The sequence below is a fragment of the Sycon ciliatum genome, chromosome 1 (genome assembly GCF_964019385.1).
Source record: "Sycon ciliatum chromosome 1, ocSycCili1.1, whole genome shotgun sequence".
Lineage (NCBI taxonomy): Eukaryota > Metazoa > Porifera > Calcarea > Leucosolenida > Sycettidae > Sycon > Sycon ciliatum.
In genome coordinates, this window is record NC_088643.1 from 66,191,988 (window position 1) to 66,213,540 (window position 21,553).

General features: G+C 48.1%; 1 protein-coding gene across 1 annotated transcript; it reads right to left on the bottom strand.

Moving 5' to 3' along the window:
• Positions 1-1,421: 1,421 nt before the first annotated feature.
• Positions 1,422-17,919, bottom strand: LOC135804942 (transcription factor AP-2-epsilon-like). The gene is made up of 7 exons (XM_065318924.1): positions 17,541-17,919; positions 9,211-10,014; positions 6,924-6,969; positions 4,537-4,720; positions 3,878-3,996; positions 3,578-3,731; positions 1,422-2,259 (listed from the first exon to the last, which is right to left on the bottom strand). The coding sequence occupies exons 2-7, from the start codon at positions 9,715-9,717 to the stop codon at positions 1,938-1,940; spliced, it is 1,332 nt and encodes a 443-aa protein (XP_065174996.1). The 5' UTR covers positions 9,718-10,014; positions 17,541-17,919; the 3' UTR covers positions 1,422-1,937.
• Positions 17,920-21,553: the final 3,634 nt, after the last annotated feature.

Consider the following 21,553-nt stretch of genomic DNA (forward strand, 5'->3'; position numbering starts at 1 on the left):
CTTCACGTACGGCTTCCCTGCTTGGTCCACCCTTAACAAAACCCAAATTGAGAAATTGGAAGCTCTTCATCGCCGTATAACGCGCATAATATTTCGTGCAGATCGTTACGTCTCAAATTCAGACTTACATGCTGCTAAATCCACTACCACTGTATTTGCACTGTGACACGACATTGATGCTTCCAAGTGCACCCTGGCACATTCCATTCGTTTTGACCTGCACCCTGGTCGTTTTTCCCGGCTTTCTTTTCCTCCTGCTCCACGTGGCTCCAACTGCCTCCCAGTGTTAGGCAAGCTCCAGATAATGTCCAAATAATTCCGTACCCTCGTCAGCCAGCACTTCAGTATCTTCCAGTAAACAGAATCACAGTCACCACTTCCGCCGCATAGTTCGCTGGGCATTCCATTCCTTTGTAAGTTGCTACTGTAATCCCTTCCCCCGTTCTGTACGTGCTTTTAATTTTCTTTTTTTCTCTTCTTCCGTGGTTGGTCTCACCCTCTCCTCAATTCAATTGCCTATCTCGACATGCTACGACGTGCAGAAATAAATATAATGAACAGTTTGAAGGGAGGGTTACCTAGAAGAATCGAAAAAAGGTTTGAAGGGAAGGTTACCTCAGTGAACAGCTTTGAAAGGAAGGTTGCCTTGAAGAAGAAAAGCTTTGAAGGGAGGGTTGCCTTCAAGACTCATAACCAGCTTTGAAAGAAGGGTTGACTTGAAGACTCGAACACAGCTTTGAAGGTGGTGTTGCTATGAAGTAGGAATAGCTTTGAAGGAGGGTTGCCGTGAAAAAACACACTTTGAAAAGGGGATTGGTAACCCAGCTGTCAGGAGTGTATATGAAAGAAGCGAAGATGACGCCTGCACATGCACGGGCTTAACATCAGACTTACATGTGCATGGACTGTGATACGAATGTTTCAGTTTTATTAGTTACTTTTAACTCAAAGTTTCATGGCACATGTACTAGGCAAGCCTCAGATAGCAAAGATGAAAAAGAGGTACAAGTAAAGAACAAACGTATAATATCCTGATGTGGTGTGAAGCACTTCACAAAGAATAGAAGGACAGATGAAATTTGACAGCAGGGAGAGGATAATGTGAAGAGTGCGGACAGCATCAGAACTTCTGATATCTTCAAAATACTTTACGTGAATGGAAGAAGCAGGAAATTGTCATATCCGAGTTTACAAGGTCTTAACCGTTTTAATTAGATGCGCCCACGCACAATATGTTTTAAGTTATCGCGTATCCAGTAATTAGAAGAATGCATGAGGAGAAATACCCTGCTTTCTCCCACGCAGACTTGTGTGATTTACTCATTAGCAGAGCTCGGTTCCTATCAGACTTACTTGTAGTTACGCATGCATTACCAGGTAAACATTTAAGTCACGCTCGAGTTGTCACAAAGTCATTTAAGTCACGTTTGAGTCATCACGACTCAGTAAAATTATCTTATCACGTCCATGGATGAATGACACTCTTAGCCATGCAATTTAAACAAGACTGCTTTATCTCAAAACCGTTAACGAACAAGACGGAACAAGAAAGCGCCCACAAGCGAACTTACAACGTTACGACAGGCCCAGCGGGATGTTTCGAATTAAATAAGCCAGCATATCGTGAGTGCAAAAAGATCATTGGCCAGTTTTTTTTTAATTAAAAAAAGTGTTGTTATTGTCGCTCTCATATGAGCCGTGATATAGTCTTTCTTTATAGTCGCAGGATGAAGTGCCTTGCACCAGCAGGAGGGATAGAGAGTGCATTGCGTTGTGAACAGTCCACCCGGGGGTGAGGTGCCGAGCGTGTCAGCAGAGTCGGCAGTCATCACCGTTGTCTTGGTGCTGGTAGTGTAACTTCACTAGTAGAAATTATAACAATAGCACTGGTTGCTTTAGCTAGTGGTCATCAGCAAGTGACGTGTCCTGCCGCTGGTTCAGCGCTGCTGCTGGTGTTGCTGCTGGTGGTGCTGTGGCAGGGGGACGTATCGATGGCCGTGGTTGTGGTGGCCATGGTGACCAGGGTTGTACATGCCGCCGCCACCCTCCACTGGTGGCATGGCTGCAGTGTACTTGAGCAGTCCGTTCAGGTAGCAGATCAGCGTGCCCAGAACACCACTGATGGTGGTCACGCCAAAGCTATGCGTGATCAGGCTGAACGAGCGGAGGCCGGTCATCGGCGCGTCCGGATTGTCCCTGTCCACTTCCTCCTGAGCTATATAGTGCTCCAATAGATCACGCAACTCCGACACCAAGTTCCTGTGAGTGAACAGTAACAAGAAGAAAGTAGGATGGGTGGTGTTCATTAATTTGACGGAGTTGTAAAACGAGACAAAATCGGCGCCCAGGACTCCACCCGGGGACCTCCGTTATAGGCCAAGTCTAACGCCAGGTATGTGTGGCATAGTCATTCAGTAAAACGATTGGCTTGGACGTATGATTGATTCCTCTTGTTGATCAGTTCATCACTGGTGAACTGTTTCACCTCCTTTTGTTCCATAGCCTAACATGAAGTACCATACATACAATGTATTCCTGTGGGGATGGATTGGCTCTGGGTAGTTTTCCCTGGGGAGTTGTTATGTTATGCCTGTTGTTCGCTTAAAATGATTAGGAAGTCCAATGACAGATGAGCATTTAGATTTACTGAAGCATTACACTACTAAACCGTAGTGGCTCAGAACTCGTGACCCGTAAGATATTTTGCAGACGATCATCAGCGGGTTGTTTTCTTCTCGGACAAGAATATGGTGACCGCATGCACTTCAGTATCTCTTTCCCACTGATACATGTGGTATTGCAGCCAAAGATACAACTACTGTCCTGTGCATGATACTTCACAGAACATGTGCCGCCTCTGATCTTTGCATGGGATGCGCTGGAATTAGTATAACCGTCTCTTTCTCCAGGCCAGCTGTGAGCAGAAAGCTTTGCCTCTGGGAGAAAACTGCACTCAATATCTGCTATGCCAGTGCCTGGGCACCTGTCATAGCGTACATAATTCGCTGACAGCGCAGTGAGATGATACAGTAGCAACAGGTCCATTACTAGGCATGTTGTGTGTGTGTGCAGTACTCAGACTGCTCTCCTTGCTCTGTGGGATGGTCACCCCTGTTGGGTGCGTGTGCATGCATGGACGCATCTTACAGTGCTTGCACCGCTGCAGCAATACACTACTCGCATACTGAATTGAGCCCTCCTACTCTACTGCATCATGCATCATGCTAACTGGCGGAACTGCTAATTATAAAAAACCTATCCAGTTTCACCAAGAAACGGTCTGAATTTAGCCTAACATGTAATATGTAGGAGAAGTCCCGCGGTGTGACAAAAAGCACAATGGATCTGTGGCAAACGGAATGTTTGAACTAGTCAACAAGTGTGGAAAATGCCTGTCCCAGGGAAACGTTTAAAAGTGCAGATCGTTACTTCCATTGTGCTCTCAGTGCTGCATGGGCCTGCTGCTGCATTGCTAGTTAGTTGTTATCTGCAATTGACAGAAAACTTGTGAGTGTTCAGGGAACTTGTGAGTGTTCAGGGACAGCTGCAAGGATAGGAGAAACTACACTGTACTTACACACAAACTCTTATGTTCTGCTGCTCCTCTTCTCTTGCGCCAGGTCGCTGCAAGAACGGCTCTTTAGCATGGGCGACGTTACGCGCTAGCTCAGCAGCGGGGAAGATTGCCTGGCAAACCTTTGTGAACTGATTGGACAAGTCCTGCGCTTCCGCTGCAGAGTCAAACACAAAAAGCAAGATTGGTGAGTGAGAGGTGTACGGTATCAAGCGGCTTCCTTGCTCACACACAACAGACATGCAAAGCGCCACGCAAGAAACAACAGCAGAGGTGCGCGTGCCATGACCTAGCAAAACTCACACTCAACTAGCGACGTCAGCATTGATACGCTGGTGGCCTTTCTGCGGCCTGGTGGTAGTACTAGTCCACAGTCCTCCAGCTTATGACGAAGGTCATTACCACCATTCTTACCCTTGCCCCTGCAGCGAGAAACACGCCGGCAAAAAGAACACCACATCACGCCAGCAGGATTGAGTTCCGGAGATGAAATCAAGTTTCACACTCTGCATTATGCGTAGGGCAAGAACAGGTGGTTGATTCACGAATGTGGCATGTCAACAGGATTTATCTGAAGCAGGCAAGCGTGCCATGAAAAACATGCTTTTGGATGGAGAGCACCTTTCGTAATTAATCCCCAATTGACAATAGTAATATGCTGTCAGTGTTTCATAAACTGCATGGAACCGGGCCCTATGCCAGTAGTTAGACACTTAAACTACTGCGGTATTCTCTTACAACACCAGTATCTGACACCAGGGCCATCGATGCCCCGGCAACAATTTACAGCATAATTGTGTCTGGGAATCTTACACATCAAACGTCTCCCCTGGTGTGCAGAACAAATTTACGATCCATATTTCTGACGTTTAATGGCGCAAAGTGTCCCAGAATCAGACATTCCAGACTGTCACATCGATCAAGCGAAAACACCAGAGCGCAAGTAGAATGGCATGCCCTACCTCCGGAGCAGGCCTCCCAGCAGCGATGTGTTCAGACATTCGGGAGGATTGATGCGTCGCTTGATCTCCCCGACGGTGACGTTGTACTTGTTGGAGGAACCCAATAGCGAGAAGCGGCCCTGCACCCTCTCAAAGATGTCTTTCGGATGAACGGGCCGCCGTATAACATAACGTGGGCTGCTGCCTGCATGGGGAAAGACGTGGAAAGAAAGAAAGAACGACATCGTGACTTGTTCAGCTAGTAGAGTTGAAGCTAATCGGCCAGTTCAGGATTTGTATTCAGCACCCCCCCCCCCCCCCCCCTTAGCAATGTGAAATACACTTCAGAAGAAAGCAGCATACTTAATCATGAAATGTCTGGTTTGTACATGACTGTAAGCCAGGCTGTAGATCTGCTGTTATCTTCCAAGCGGGCAGCAGTATTTGAGCAGTGTTCAACGCAAACTGTTCTGCCTTAAGGACATACGAAAACTACCCCACAATTAGGGTGACTTGAGTTGGCATATTCTTCTCTTCACAACTAGGTCAAGTCGACTCAGACAATCCAGCTAGCCGGCCTAGCAATGCTCATCCCCACCGCGCCCACAATTAGTAGGGCGTGTGTCCAAACGATTGAACCCACTGTAACACTGGCTGCACATGAATCCCTATCGTCGTCGGTGCCGCCTGTGCGCGTTCTAAGTTAAACAGTGTACGATGGCGCCCACAGCACACGTGAATGATCCCGCTACATGTATGTAGTCAGGTACATTCATGTTTTGCAACTTGTTATGATGGCAGTGTCACGTTTAAATACAAGGCACTGCACTGTACTATGCCCTGTGGCTCCCTTCATGCCCGGATATACTAGTACTAGTGCGGCATTGAAGTAAGTTACCCACATCATTGCCTCAGGATACAACTATCACACATGCACACAGCGTCAGCCTGTAAAGACGTCACTGCTCTTCAGATCTACTGTACTCTGACTACAGGGCAGGTAGAAGTTTAATAGTCTGGTCTAACCCTGACTCACTGCCACAGCCTGGATTTTAGTCATCCAGTGTATGTGCGACACTGATTGGCTAATTAAAATAACCAATCAGTGTACTTGTAGCACATACATAATGTCATGCAGACCAGAAACCAATCAAGTCCTCTTGCTAATCAGTAGCTCTAAGTCTAGACTAAGGGCAATGCCAAGCAGCCCAGTCGTATGCCCGTACTCCATCATTAAAACCCGAGTACTGGTAATCAGTATTAGACTGTGCATTTCACTATGGATAGGGAAAGACTGGAGGCACTAGAAATATTCATGGTAGCTTAGAGTATGAAAATATTCTAAAAGGACTGGGGCACTGCTGACCTCTACCTAGAGCCAGTAGAAGGGAGTGCTAGGGAATGCAGCCTGCTAGCATGCAGGCAACCACACGGATTTATTATCATTATTGTTCTGCGTGTGAAACACTTTGCACTGCTCCAGACAATGCCCTGCCATGCCCTGGCAACCACTGGTCTGGTTGTTCACAGTTTCAAACGCTGCCACTGGCCCTGTAGTACGCTAGAATGCCCTACTGGCAGTACACAGCCTCTCTAAACTGCGGCCCAGGGGCAAGACAAACAACAGCCAGAACAGGGGTGACTGAGACGGAGTGAGAGCAGCCACTCAGAGTACTGCTAAATATACCCAGTCCAGACAGGGACGCTTCCACTTGAGCCTAGCCTGCCCTCTAACCCTAAAACAAAATGACTCCAGGACACACTCTACACGCCACGGACCAGGTCAGGCACTACTACACACTCACTGAGCTGAGTCAGTTTTACAGCAGAAGGAGATGCATGCATTGGGTCGGGTGCGTTCCGCACTTCTTTGAAACAACTGTCCTGGTGCAATGTATTGACAAAACCACGAGGCACTACACCTGCCAACCGAAAAGCCTAAACGCCCGCTCTCGGCACCGTCAATCGGAATCCATTGTTCCACAGTACTCTACCAATACTAGTCTACACCCCTAATTCATCATTGTCATTACTGCGGGGACATTGTGAACTATCTATCTCTGAACTTCCCGACTCCCGAGTCCCCGACCCGAGTGTCCTGTCAGCTTGGGATGTGATCGCAAGTCATTGTGACCTCCTCCTACGCAACTCACTGAGCAGGAGTTCTAGCCTATGTAGGTGCGCCTCGGGCTAGTACATGTAGTAGCTCGCGTAGTGTCGTGACTTGTAAATATCGACTTGGCCAATGCATACATGATCAGTGCACCAAAAATACGAGCACAACAACCAACGACAGAGCGAACTCTCTACGACTCTACTTCTGTTTGACTGCAGTCCGTACTCCATGTCAGCTGGCTATCCTCTACGCTCTAGATGCATTCCCCGCGGACACACGCCACAACACCTACCTGAGCCGCAGTCAACGCTCCTTGGCATGGATGCCACGCTCGCATCCTGTGAATCAAAAACACATGCATGCAAAAACAAACTTCGTATTGTCGGAAAATAGAAATATCCAACATGTCTGTCAAGTGTCAGTGTTGATGTTCGCAGCAAGGTGCTTCAAGAATGACACTTGTTGAATGCGAGAAATCACACATTTTTTTCGCTGAGCATGATGAGGGCGTTCTTTCCAGGCGCAAAAACTGTGTTTTGCGTGAGACCTCTTCAAGCCCGTGCAGTGTACATGTCCGTCCCAGTTATCATGGTCATGCACGGCGCGGCGACGAGGATTTGTAGGAATGCTGGCTCATGCCTACCGGACAGCTGTATAGGGAAGCGCTGTTCTAGCGTTTCACCACATACTACTACTAGTTAGTACTAGTAGACTCAGTATCATGATGGATGTAGTTTAGAAGACATCAAAACGGAGAATCAATCAAATAAAGCGCCCCTATAATATTGGCTGATGCCATTGGAAAGTTAAATCCCCGACGGCCAAACTGCCACTGCAACAGGACCATCTTTCGCCTCATTTCGCTCTGACATTCTCGACTGGAATTGCGGTTTTTCATTGATAGGCTACTGTTGCTCGTGCCAAGACAAGACTTTGCCCAGGCCCCATCTCGAAGCCGTCTGACATGTCGCTTGTTTCATGCTGCAAATCCCAGCATTGAGCTTTGGACTTCGCGATGGAGTAAACTGTAACTGGTAACTGTCTTCGCCTCTTATCCAACAACGCTCATTGACTGTAGTCTCAGGTAGAGTGCGACGCCACGCCACAAACGCAACTGATCAGTCACTGCTGAACGAGCACGGAGCAGCAGAACAATCAGCTAAAGACTCCTACCATAGAGAACCATTGTCCTGACTCAGATTCAGACCCCGGACTGCGAACTCAAACTAATCATGTACATCTACAAGTACTGTACTTGGCAATCAGCACAGATCTCACCTCTACCACACAACGTCACAACGTTATGGTTAGGAAGAGGAGCGTGGACCAGGGTGGATAGGAGGTTGTGGGCTGAGTATCACTACAAAATTATACTTGCACTTCGCCGGATATTTGCTCCCACGTCTACAGCCTTTCCAGGACCTCAGTCCTCAGTGAGTTTATGGACTGACCGAAAGACTGTAGTGTAGCTGACCTGGTCCTGCATGCAGCTGCATGACCCTGTTTTCTGCCTCCAGCTCTCCTCGCATAAGCCTTGCATACTACCGTGTGTCCCGAATGAAGCACATCTCCTCAGTGCCTTCGGGCTAGACTTGTCTAGCCAGGGGCACTTTCTAGAAGACATTACAGCATGATCCCGTCATTGCGTCCAATGCAAGTAGGTGCGGCGGAGGAGAAGAAAAAAAACATAAACATTCTCCAAGCGACTCCTTTGACTGACAATGACTGTACCGGACTTCGCTGTAGTGTAGTGTAGTGTAGCTTCCCACCATGTACCACCAGTTTTTAATCGCCACAGCGATTGTGTAGACTGTCGTGTCGAGTCAAAGGATGACCGACACAGTCTTGGCAACTGGCTTCAGCTGGAACTGATTGTCCACTACTAGTACGTCGTTGTCCACTCTACAGGGTGCGGAGGTGGAATGAGGACTGCCAATACTCAGATACTAGGCACTACCTCCACACTCCTTAGCTAAATCATTAGAATTCCTCTGCGGTGAACCAGGTGAACAGTAACCTGGTAACTGAATGCATCTAAAGTGTGCGCCGGTACTGGACACGCGATTGGTGCAAGTAGCAAACGTAGCAGTAGCATCGTGGCTCTAACTCTAAAGACTACAATGTAGTAAAGAAGTAGCAGTTAGTTAGAAAGGGAAGAACTTTGTAGTGCCACTACTAGTGGTGGGTCCAAAACTCTAAACTACAGACAGATCTGATCAGCACAAGCAAGACTAAAGCGGTGCTAGGCGGAGTGCCTGTTCTGGCATCTGAGGAACTCCGAGAGTGTTGTGTTTCTTCCACAGTACCAAGCAGTAAGCACTCATGATGGGATTGGTAGATGAAACAGTCACTGAAGGTCGCCGGTGTGCTTGTGTTTTCTTTTCAGAGACTAACAATGATGGAATTGAACTGCAGTACATGTACATGTACTGCAAGTACTGCAAGTACTGCAGTTACATACATACATGTATAAACGAATTATTTACACAATGCGTGTAATTCAACATGTCAACCAGTCCACCATGAACTCCATTAGAAAGATATTCCTACAGCTACAGCACAATTGTATTGCTGCTTACCTGACCATGGGAGTCAGCCGGACTGTCGTCTTTGGTGCAGACACTTTTGTTTTCTTGTGCCTCGGTGTCATGAATCATTGGTGAACCAATGAGCACGGGTTGTGATGCTGGCACTGAGGGCATAGTATCATATGGCGACGTTAGAATGGTGGATGTTGCCTGGGAGGGGTAGCCTTGCGAGTACATGGCACCTTCGGACGAGGTGCCGGGTTGGTGTTGCTGGTGCTGGTCACTGGTGAGGCCGTTCTCTTCTCCGTTCTGATAGAGTCTGCTGGCGCTGTGTGGCGGGGACGGTGTAGGCATTTGCACTGGCGGACCGGCCGCAGCGTTCATGGCAATGGCCGCTTGGTGTGGCAATGGATAGGGTTGGAACCTCCATCTCCGATAATGCGGCTGGGTCTGGGGCTGGTGTTGATGATGATGCTGGTGGCTGTGCATAGCACCCGCTGTGTGGTCAGTAGCAATAGCAGTTGTAGCCATCACCGGCGCTGCAGATGGGTCGAACATCAGGAAATCGTCGCCTGCCGGTTGTACGGTACTCACTAGCCCAAGGCCGTGAAATCTACTCACCGCCACTAGCACTGCTCGCAGTTCTCTCTTTCTCTCAAGACAACACGGCCGGCATAGGTAACTCGATGCAGAATGACTTCAGCACTACGCAGTGGAGTGGAGTGTGCAGTTGGTGACGTGGTGACGCTGTAGGAAATGACCGAAGGGCAAGTTCGCAGTACCCGGGAGCTGTTGGGACGGGGGCCGAGCTCTATTCGACAGCTCCAAGCGAGAAGAGTCGTCAAACGCCGGATTCTGAAAGGGTAGAGAAGTGAGAGCAGAAAGTGATGGGTAAGCTGAGATATAGCCGCCAGCTCACCTTCTCAGCTGGTCATGCGCGGTGTGGCCAGTGGCGATAGCTACGCCTACTTTCACTGCCACTGCCACCAGTATTTGCTAGCCCTGGTTCGTATAGTCTCCATGCATACCACTTACCAGTCGTGATGTATCGGGGGCTACAGCAAGCTTCGAATCTGATTGATCTGGCATGGCAGCCTGCATCATGTATTATACTAGTAGATAGACCCTCTGCCATACGTTTTACGTGCACAACCAATCAATCTATCGGCGCTGGATTTTGCCGGTAAGTCCAAGCAAGAGTACGTGTGAGTACGGGGTTATGCACTTATGTACATGTATTCTTGGTCCAAGTATTACTAAAATAATCAAATCGTACGAGTCACGTGAAAGGAGAGTACGATTTCAATTTGTAGGAACAATAGTACAATGTAGGGTCTACATGTACCTCCTCTGGCAGAAAAAGGAACATAATGTATGTACATGTACATATATATTATATACCCTTACACAATACTTACCTGGTATTGCTCCATATCATTATGATAATACACACGAGTACTTGAAATAGAGGTTGCATAGTGCATGTCGTGAATTGCATGTAGAGACGGGAATTTAAAACTACATTGCTATAACTCGAGGCCGAGTCTTCCGCATCCGTAGGAACGCCACCACCCGTCAAGGATCAAGGTGCAGATGCAGCTCCTAAAGCGATGGGAGGTGGTTAGATCAGACCCAACAAAGTGGTCAACGACGGAAAAATCCTCCCGCTTCCAAGCAGGACTTGAACCTGGTACCCTCTGTTTCTCAATCATGGTCTTAGACCATCCCACTATGCCTGCTTGCCTCTAGTGTCTACTGCCGGGAATAGTATAGGTCAATCAGACTTTGCGAAAAAGTGACCCACTTTCGCCTAAAAGTATAACATATTCTCCTTTTTTGCGCCGAAGCCTTAGCAACTGCTGAGAAAGCAGAAAGAGATCTTGTGTTGTCATTATTCCGGGGCCGCTGTTTACAATGCCTCCTCCTTCACGGCTTCAGCATCGGACCTACATGTAGATTTAGCCGTATTCAACACCAGAGAGAGGTAGTAGTGCTAGTAGAGAAGAGCAGCAGCTGCTGTGGAAGTTTACTAGTACTAGTACAGATAATATCTGCACAACATATTATGTTGTGCGACATTCACCATACACTTGGTTGGTTGGTATTATTTTTTATTTTACTTCGCCAGATTGAACAGGCATTGCTGCCTTCTTGCCTGGACAAGTGGATTTCCAAGCTCTCACAAAATGACGAGGAAGGGAAAGAAATAGTACATCGTAGCATGGTTATGACCATGATGCATCGCACGGCTCGAACCGATGGCGGTGAAGTACTAATAATGGAAAAGTCGAAGTTAATTTCACGTCCGTCGGCCACGGGGGAATAGGCGTTGAGACGTTTCTCGTCTGACACCAGGCTGACTTGTGTCGCTGACACACTGAATGTGGCCAGTAGCGACAGCTTCGCCAGATCAGAGTGAGTAAACACGTGGTGACATTGGGGGGTGAAGGTCGACGCGGACAGCACTGGCAGTGCAGCAAAGACCGAGGCCGGGCCTTTCAGAACACACACCATAGACATATGCTGCATGGCTGGGTCGCTTGGCTGGTTGGCATGTGCTGCGCACCCAGACTGTATGCTAGTATTAGTATGAATAGTGGCGGTCGTAGCCGAAAGACCACCTCGTCGTCGATCTGAGGCTGTGAAAGATGCACCTTACTCATATCCGTCTGTTGCCGGTACGCGGTATGGTGAGACTACTCGCACCTGTTCCAGTGTTGGAGCTCTAGGACGTATGCCCGTCGTTGTTTGGCATGTTCGCATGTGACAACCGGCCATCTTCTAGGACTCGGACTCAGCCATGGAGTATACTGCGCAATATCATGACATTCTAGTACTGTATCATAGGGCAATGGAATCATATCCACTGCAGAAGAATTAGCCCATGATCATTTCCATGTCGTCGACACTGGACGCATGTCATTCAATATCTATGCATCGTATCGTCGCTGTTAGTCCTCACGGGGAGGTCCGGGCATACAGATATTGATCTTGACGGTACTACTACTAGTAGCCAGTGCGTGCATGCGTGCCATGTTCCAGGTACAGATTTAGTAAGATCACCAGATCACTGCGGTCAGACTTTCTTCAAAGGACAGTCGCAGTCAAAGTTTACAGATTACGCACTGCCTTCAGTTTAAACGGCCTTTAGGCAGTGAGTTGAGTTGTGCATGCGCACGCCATCCAACCACTACCAGCATCCGGTGAAATCCTGACTAAAACACCTGCACTGTTCAGCCGCCAGAGTCCGTTCTAGAAATTGTTTATGCATAGCTGTGTTGGAATTCCTCATCCGGGACTAGTCAGTGGCGCTGTTGACTGTTGTCTCGTGATGCCTCCAGACACAACTTCACCCCGTGAATGACAGTGTTGGCCCAGGCGTACGGCCCACAGGTCAGATTTTTTCAAACATATCCGATCGATTGGTGTCGCTGGGACATCATATTTGTGCTTGCATGCGAAATGGCCTGCAATCCCTAGCTATTCGCACTGCGCTCCACAGTCTAGCTAGATTTGCATAAGAACCCATACTGTTGAAAGGGATGGCAGAAATTATACAGCCAGGCCCATAGGCTGAGAGTTCGCTTCACAAAGACTGGACACCTGATGGTCTGTCCTGTGATAATCGACGGTCGACTATTAAATGGCTGAACGGAGCGATAATACAGCTGTGAAAACTTGTTCCGCCACTGAAGGGCCATACGCACTTAACCGTCGCTGAAAAGATCAGGCTGCACCTTCTGGCTCCAACGCTTGGATCAGCCTCGCTCCTAAATGGTATTCTCTCCCCTACAGGATGAAGCCTGAAACTTAGCTCTGCGCCCGGGGTACAAGGATACACACGTTGCAGTGTAAGTGAGGATAGCATTTACAAGTATCCGCCACCAATTTCCAGACTCCTTAACATAATTTCGACAGCGGTGTTGAACCCCAATCCATCCACGAGATAACCTATTTTAATCCCAGAACTCTGAATGTTTGACGCTCAGGACATTTCAGTGATAAAACCGTCTTGTACGTGTACAATCGTAAACGTCAATGTGCACGTACATGACAATTACATGTACATTTAAAACTATCAAGCAAGGCTTGCATATACCATGTACATTGATGCAGTATACCAAGTCGCACCGACAGGGTGGAAGGTAATGCTCATTTACTTGGTAACACGCACACATACACACACACACACACACACAGACGCACAGAGCGTGCAATACGGCTTGCGTCTGCACAGAAGTGTGACATAGAGATCGTGATTGACATGAAGCACATGGTTGGATACCTTGGTTGTTGTGATCTTGTTACAATGTACCCATATCCCTTCCTCTCCTCTGTTTCTGACTGTCTCTCTCTCTCCCTCTCTCTCCTCTGTTTCTGACTCACTGTCTATCTCTCTCTCTCTCTCCTCTGTTTCTGACTGTCTATCTCTCTCTCCCTCTCCTCTGTTTCTGACTGTCTCTCTCTCTCCCACTCCTCTGTTTCTGACCGTCTCTTTCTCCTCTCCCCCCCCCCTCTCTCTCTCTCTCTCTCTCTCTCACACACACACACAAACACCCACACACAAACACACACACACACACACACCAAGTACACAGAACAGTATTATGGCGATACACCTATTAAACACAGTGAAACATGATCGGTACTTCATATCCGAGGTACTCTAACTATCCGAGGTACTCTAACTATCCGAGGTACTCTAACTATCCGAGGTACTCTAACTATTCGAGGTATTCTAACTATCCGAGGTACTCTATATCCGTGACGAGGCGATTGAAAAGACCATGCAAGGTCTTCCAAAGTAGTTTGTTAAACAATGGAGAAAAGAATGCTTTACTCAGGCTTCTAGAGGCGTCTATGCATGTGACAGTGTTGAGGTTTCCCTTCACTGGACTACTCATGGAGTACGTGACCTGGTCCATGCACGCGTGGGTCTGAGCACAACTAGTACTTGAACTACAGGACAAACAGGTAAAGATTATGTCACTGTGTGCAAGATCCACGAAGCCTTGCTGCACATATATTACCCATAATAAGTCATTTATCCTCGTCCTGGAGTTTTCTTTGAGAAGTTCGAGACTAACTCTTAGATCACTGCCCCTGCCTGTGTCCAGGACCACAGCTCTCGCCCACACTGTGTTAGATGGTAGATTTGCCCCGCGTGCATCCCGGTCACGAGTGGAACAAGGTTTGAAGAAACTGAAGCCGACTGATTTCAAGCCAGTGATTTGTCTTGGCTGGAGTCCTTGCAACAGTAAAGGGGTGGCGTCAGAGTTCAGAAGAGATCTACTGGACTGGGGGGGGGGGGGGGCTGTTGCCACAATTTTCTCTCTTTTTCGATCACTGGGATGATATAGCTGATTGTTGGCCGGACTGCTGATTCAAGCGTACTTCGTTTGTGTCCAGTATTCATAGTGCTCCCTGTAACAAGGGGGAAAACGTGTGTACATGTAGGGTTTCACTATCAAAACCATTACTAGTATCTACTACTTTGTCCTTTGCTCTCCATGAGCTAGATGGTACGTAGAACGCTGCCTGTGGGGCAGAAAGAAGGCGCCTGAGGACCAGCACACCGGTAGGGCTGCCACAAAGCAATCTACCTAGCAAAAGAGTCTCCTACTCTGTACCCCCTCTTCTGGACGAGCTAACATGAAGTACATGTATTCGATGTCTCCCTCGTTCAGGAACAGAAGCTTCCGCTCAATAACTTTGCGCGGGGCGCTGTCAATAAAGCCACCATGACTACCTTGATGGTGACGGCAAGCCATGGCCCGAAACCCTTTCTTTCCCAAAGGCTATGTCCAGACGAGGTAGGCTTGGACCGGGCAATCCATGAGTCGAATAAACAACTCTTACGATGATTATCTGTGTGTGTGTGTGTGTGTGTGTGTGTGTGTGTGTGTGTGTGTGTGTGTGTGTGTGTGTGTGTGTGTGTGTGTGTGTGTGTGTGTGTGTGTGTGTGTTACTCTCAGCATCGTCGCTGTGTTTGGATTCCAGTCTGTCAAAGCTGAACTAGCCATACACAAGCTGAACTAGCCATACACGTAGTAGTGGGGAGCCGCCCTTGGCCCACCAAGTGACCCTAGTTGGTTGCCAATCGTGGAATTATCCCTAGACTCAGTGTGATGAGCACAAGAACACAAGTACAATGTACAATGTACAATGTAGTTGTCGGAAAGGCAACCTGTCAAGTGAGTGTACTGGTATCAGCACACTTCTTTGGTTTTAGATCTACTCCTTCCAGGACCCATCCGTCCCGGACGGTGAATCCGCAACCCAAGCTCAACGTCTGCTTGTTTGGTTGCCTGTTTGGTTCACCCGGACACGTTTAGGACTTCCACCAATACGTACAATGGCTGACGATTGGCTGACGATTGGTTTTAGACCTTTCAGAAGGGTTCCGTGGAGTTCATTGCCGTATTTTCCTCGTTGTGATGGTGAAAGCTGACTGGCACCCCCCCCCCCCCCCCCCCCCCCCCCCAGTCAGCTCTCAACTCTCACGGTCACTGGCTGTGGTCGTAGCCTGCGATTTGTCGCTTAGCACAAAGAACAGGCGCTGGCAAGTCATTGGAAACACTCCAAAGAACACGTCTACATCATGTACTTCCTGCTTCCCTGCGTGCTACACGTTCAATGTTGCGTTCTAGTAGTAACGTTACAGTCAGTCATGTACTGCTACTACTGGTCTATTGGTAGGGAAAGTGTTGAGGCCAGTAATAATTATGTGATCAACTGGCACGACGCATAAAAGCATCAAGGTGAAAATCTAGACGAGGGCAAGTGACGTCCTAGACGCGAGTGGAGACGGAATGCGTACATGCGTGTCCAGGATCGTCCGATGACCATGATGACTGCTGATGTTGGCCGCAGCTCTACTAAATATAGGTTTTACATTGACACATCCTATGGTAAGTATGGAGGCAGACCGTTGGAGGGCTCACCCCACTGGAGGGAATGAAACCCACAAAGATCATGGCTCAGCACAAACTGCGGTGACATAGCGAACACTAGTCGATCCCCTGGGATTCAGCCGGGGCAGTGACCTCACCAGAGAGTGAATTTCTAGGTGAACAGGTGGCCAATGCTGTTGATATTGTTTACAACACAGTCAGTGTCCCGGTAACCAATACCTACATGTACAACAAAATGTATGAACGAACGACTGTACATAATGTGACTTGTTGTCCGCACATGATGCATGCGCTCCCTCACGAAGTGCACGGAAAGAAATTCAGCCAAACAACGCGGAACAAATCTCAGTCTTATATTCGAGCATAACCAGAGTCAGTCTGAGTGTCCCGATGCAGTCATGGGTGATGACCCTGGTATGGCAGTCATGCAGCAAGGCTAGCGACCACACACCTCAGAAACCATGCTGGTCTATCTGTCCTATCACGACACAATCCAATGGTAATGGCGCATCTACATGACTGTTTGTACAATGTCATGTAGTTTACTATGAAGCAGAGACCTCAGGTCGGCCGAGAACATTTTGCTCTCACTGCTAACAATATTGAAGCAGATATCTCATGGCCATTTGCAGAATAAAACACACAAGTCACCAGTCATTCGCGAGTCGGCCAGTAGCTATCAGTAGTAGTGTCGATGCTCGCGGTTTTAACTTTGTCCTTGCCCAGCCAAGCGACCATGACCGCGCGAAGTCCACATCCTGTGTGACACAATTCCTTAGTTGCGTTCACAAGCATGGGCATGATGTGAAAAAGTCCACTTCACACGTTCAGCAAGCGTATCGTTACGCGAGTTAGCACCCTGCAAAAGACCACGTTTCTTCATCCAATGCTACACTCCAAATGGCAAATACCTACAAGGACGCGGGTGTGACAAAACTAATACTCGGTACAGTCATGCTGGATTAATTTTAAAGAAGACCTTTTCATGGCCTTCTCGCCTCGCGTTCCCACTCTCTTCTTCCCCTCCTGCATGGTTTACAAGAAAAGAAAAAAAAGAAAATTTTCAGTTGCAAGCCTGCGCTTCCGCCGGTTAAACGACGGTGCGGGTTGGGTTTGACGGAGGTTTCGTTGGAGGCAATCGAAGACTGGCATACAAGGAGAGTGCGGCTATGACATGGCCTCCAGAGCAAGATACTTCTCTGACTCGACGATGTACATGTATCATTCAATTTTTATCCACAGAGTCGACTTTGAAGGATTGCAGCTCAGGTTTCAACCTGTTCCAGGATTGAACTCGATAAGGTGTCACGAAGAGAGCTGCGAGACATACAGTTCGTACCTTAGCGCTTTGTCAAGAGCCTCCAGTAAAGAGCCAATAGCAGCCCGTGACAACACCGTACACGTACCACAGACTACACTCCGCATCCTATTGCACGCCAAGGTATAAGGTGACACTTTCCAACTTACCTCGGGGTTCAAGGAAAGTCTGGTAGGTCTTCAAGCTGTAGTAGTACCACACGTCGGAGACGGGCGAGCAGTGAGTACTGCAGCAGGCACGCGGCAGTGTGCTGAATACACACCAGGCACAATAATTATAATAATCTGAGTGCACTTGGGGACTTGTTGACCTTGGACGTCCGCAGCAGAGATACAGATAGATTCTTTTCAGATGTTTTCGGTCTCTCAGACAAATATCTTGTTCTTAGACACCTTGCAAAGAGGTTGGAAATCTGAAAAGCGGTCGAATAGTTTTCGCCGTTTGGTCTATGGGCAGACGTGTTTGAGCACCGTGCAAATAGCAACCTTTCAACAGACTGGTTGTTTTGAGAAATGGCGAAATATTCTAATGTGGTGGCTAAGTGGCGAAATACGAGAGGGAGATTGGAACACGTCGACGGGTGATGGGTGTCGAGGACCAGGACCATGCGGCAACCGACCCAAAGGTAGGTGATGTTGTGTCGTTTCCTCTACCCAACACTATGTCTATGGTGGTCATCATTCGTCTGGAAGATACGCTCCGACGGGAATATCCACTGCTGACTATTAGTATTAGCAACTCTTGCCTTTACTGCCTACAAGCCGATCTCTATCTGTATGCGCGAAATGGCAACGTCAGTCACGTGCCGGTGAGGCTTACATACGGGAACTTGGCGTAGCTCCGCTCTGCAGCCAATGGAGTACGTCGCGGTATTGGCAAGCCGGCAAAATCCGCGTGCAGAATATGCCTGAGCACAAGGTTCTTTCTCTGATTCGCGAAAACAGATCATGGTGGTCAACCCTGGAAAACAGCGTTTTTAACTTTTCAGAAACGATCATCGCTTTGTGTGGGCCTATGCCAGAAACACTTTGGTGAGGGGACATAGTGCGCCGCACTACACACTTGTACTTGCGTTCACCTGGCGATACTTACGCCCTTTACGTCACAGAGAACAATGATTGCAGTCATGTATGGCCAGATCTGCAGAGAGGTATTCCACACCGTAACGAATGTATCAACTCTTATCTCGGCACTCCTGAATAGCCGGGTGGATGGAAACTGTGGGAGGTTACTCAGGCAGATTCTCTATTCTCTATTGTTTTGGGTTTTAGTTGCATTTTCTATTCATTGATCAAGATGGTATGTTTGCCCGTACAAGAGGCTTGCTTAGAAAAACAGAAAAAATCTCTATCCTAGGCAGTACAATGTCATGCACCGGTAATACAGTACATTGTAATATATTGCGTAGCATAGAGCATCTGCCCACCATATTCTGCAAAACCTGTACAAGTTGGAGATGCTCTGGGTCTAAGAAACCTTTAAAAAATGTCAAAACAGGCCGAAGTGAGCATGGCTAAGCTAAGCCGACGAAGTCCACTGCAGCTGCGACGTGTTTGTTTCAGCTCCACTGCAGCCAGCAACATGATCACCTCCGCCCGATACATGCCGAGATCTTCTCAAAGGAAGAACAGGATAGGTATAACTACTGGAGATAGTTACCTTGGGTTTGCGTGTAGGTATGGAGGGGGAAAATGTCGCGTCGACTTGCAGCAACATGGAAGTTTCGTGGGCACCTTGTGCGCTGGTGCGCCACAAACAAGTGATTTCCAGTCCAGGAGATGTTAGGTGGTGGCATTCTTTCTCTAGACGCCATATCGTGTTGCCGCTACTGCTCGTGGCGGAAAGAGGAACTGCTGACATTTTCTTCAAGTAACAACAGTTAGTTTGCATCCATGACGATGACACAATTGGAGCAATTAGTGTTATGTAGTTGCTCCGTGTACTGTGTAGTGCTGAACGGGTTCAGGGGATATAATTATGTTACATGGAAATCTTGCTGATTGTTTTCTGGAGCCCAATACTCCCATGAATGGACGACACTCCCATGGGTGTGGGATGATTCATCATTTATACTTCGAAGTAGCCTAGTATCCGCGACACGCATCTAAAGTAATTGGTACGAAGCCAGATCATCCAAGAAGTCTAATATTAGACACTATGGTCTGCAGCGGCCCTCGTCGCTAATCTAGTTCGACCTCTCAATCTTGGTGGAAAGGAGCGAACCTTCCTCGGGACACCTTTTCAGAACAAACTGGATCGCTCACACGTGTACACGTACACGCAAACGTCCGGCTCCTCCGGCTCCTTCACTTCAACATCATTCAGATTCTTCAGACCGAATGACCACGCTACAAACCTCTCCCTGGAATTTTCAGTCCCTGGATCGGCAAGAGTTCATGGTTCACGCGTCATGATTGGTTGTACTCTTGCTGAAGCCAATCAGTAGCTTAAAAACACACTTTTCCCGAAGCACCCCTACCGTTCTCGACATGTATATCTGCATGGCTTGTGGCTTAGATGTAGGGACAAGCTGGAATTTGGACGGATTCTAAATTTTCTTGTCACGCGGATACGTTGCCCACAAGTAGTTTAAATTCGACGATAACGAACATCTCCGTGCCCGTTACGTGTTCATAGAATTGCTTTTAACTGGCCCGCAAGGTTTCGAGCACACAGAGATGTAGGCAGAAGGAGGATAGGTCAGCAGTAATACCGTGCCAAATGTTCTATCGTCTGCATGATCGTACACACAGGCAACAACCGACCGTAACCCCTTGCCCTTCGGGCACTTTGCTGTCCTTGCAGCTACTCCCATTGGTTACCGAGTGTATTGCAGCGCACAAACTGTCCACCGCACAAATCATTCTTTCGGCTGCGTCGTAGATCTGCTGCATCTTTGTTTCTCGATTGAAACGTACAGCTACGACGGTGTCGAAATACAATCACAGTTGGTGTAAGTAGGTGCCTAGTGGGTACATCTGTGTGCATGTTACAATCTTACAAGTCATACTACCGATTAACGCCTGCCTGCCGCTCAGAAGAACGCCTGCGGAGACATTAGAGTCGATGCAACTCGAACCTCTTTTGTTGCCCTTCTAGTAGCATCAGAGTGCAGTGAGAAACAGCTATCTACTTGTCGACACGCGAGTCCACCCGTTACGCCATTCAATGCTTGGCTAGGTCCAGACCAGAGCTAGCTGTGCCAGGGACAACGGAGCAGCTGTTGGATATGTCTGCAGGTAGACGCTCACCACCCTGTGGCGCAATGTCTGCGTGTAATGACTAGTAATGTGATAGGTTTTCTGGATGGAGTCTGCCCACCGTCCAGTCAGGTTCAGTCAGGTATGCCGCCTTGCAGGCATGCGCCTGTGTTAGCTGCACTGGACGGTACCGTGTCCCCGTAACGTTCGACATGAAAACAATCATCTCCAACATAATCACAATGCCATTGCCCGGGATGTACCAAATACCTTGCCGCGTTTAGCTCACTCCAGTAGGTGATGAAACCATGGTTTCCGAGGCGACCTTGCTGCTTCAAAAAGGCACAGTCTCGTTGGAATTGGGCGACTCTCAGACACAGACGAATGCAGCTAGCTAGCTTCCTTATCGTCTCTCCAGTGACAGTAAGCTGGGGACATATGAACGCAGCTGCCACTGTGTTCAGATGCAAGGCAGGAATTAAAAGGCCAACGAGCCCACACATGTCAAAATTGTCGCCTTATCAAGAACTTCTGGCATGGCTATTTTTCATTGCAAGCATGTTACATGTGTGATGGCGTTATCGATGACATTAGCATTGCGAAGAGTGTGAAGCGATATCGCTCTCGTTCCTCCATGCATGTATTCGACGTGAAACATTTGACCCAATAGCACTCGTTGTAGTAGGAAAGGATAGAAGACTCTCATTGGATTGGTGGCTGACCTGCACCGTCATGATTTCCATGAAGGTGTATGACTGTGTTTCCTTTGGTTTTGTATATATTTGATAGCTTCCTATCACCGTGATAGAACATTGCTATATCGTGAATATGATCCATACAACCTACATATGACTGCAGTGAAATAATTATACAATGTAGACAACAAAAAGGCACAAGCAACAGGGCTATGGCCAGAAGACCCCCAGCAACTGACAGACACGCCGCACCGGTCACCAGATCAC

Excerpts from the sequence above, each read along its gene's own strand:
- LOC135804942 (XM_065318924.1), bottom strand. The coding sequence starts at position 9,717 with ATGTTCGACCCATCTGCAGCGCCGGTGATGGCTACAACTGCTATTGCT. Across the intron at positions 4,721-6,923 it reads GAGCGTTGACTGCGGCTCAG|GCAGCAGCCCACGTTATGTT; the intron begins GTAGGTGTTGTG and ends TTCCCCATGCAG. Across the intron at positions 3,732-3,877 it reads GCTGACGTCGCTAGTTGAGT|CGGAAGCGCAGGACTTGTCC; the intron begins GTGAGTTTTGCT and ends TTGACTCTGCAG.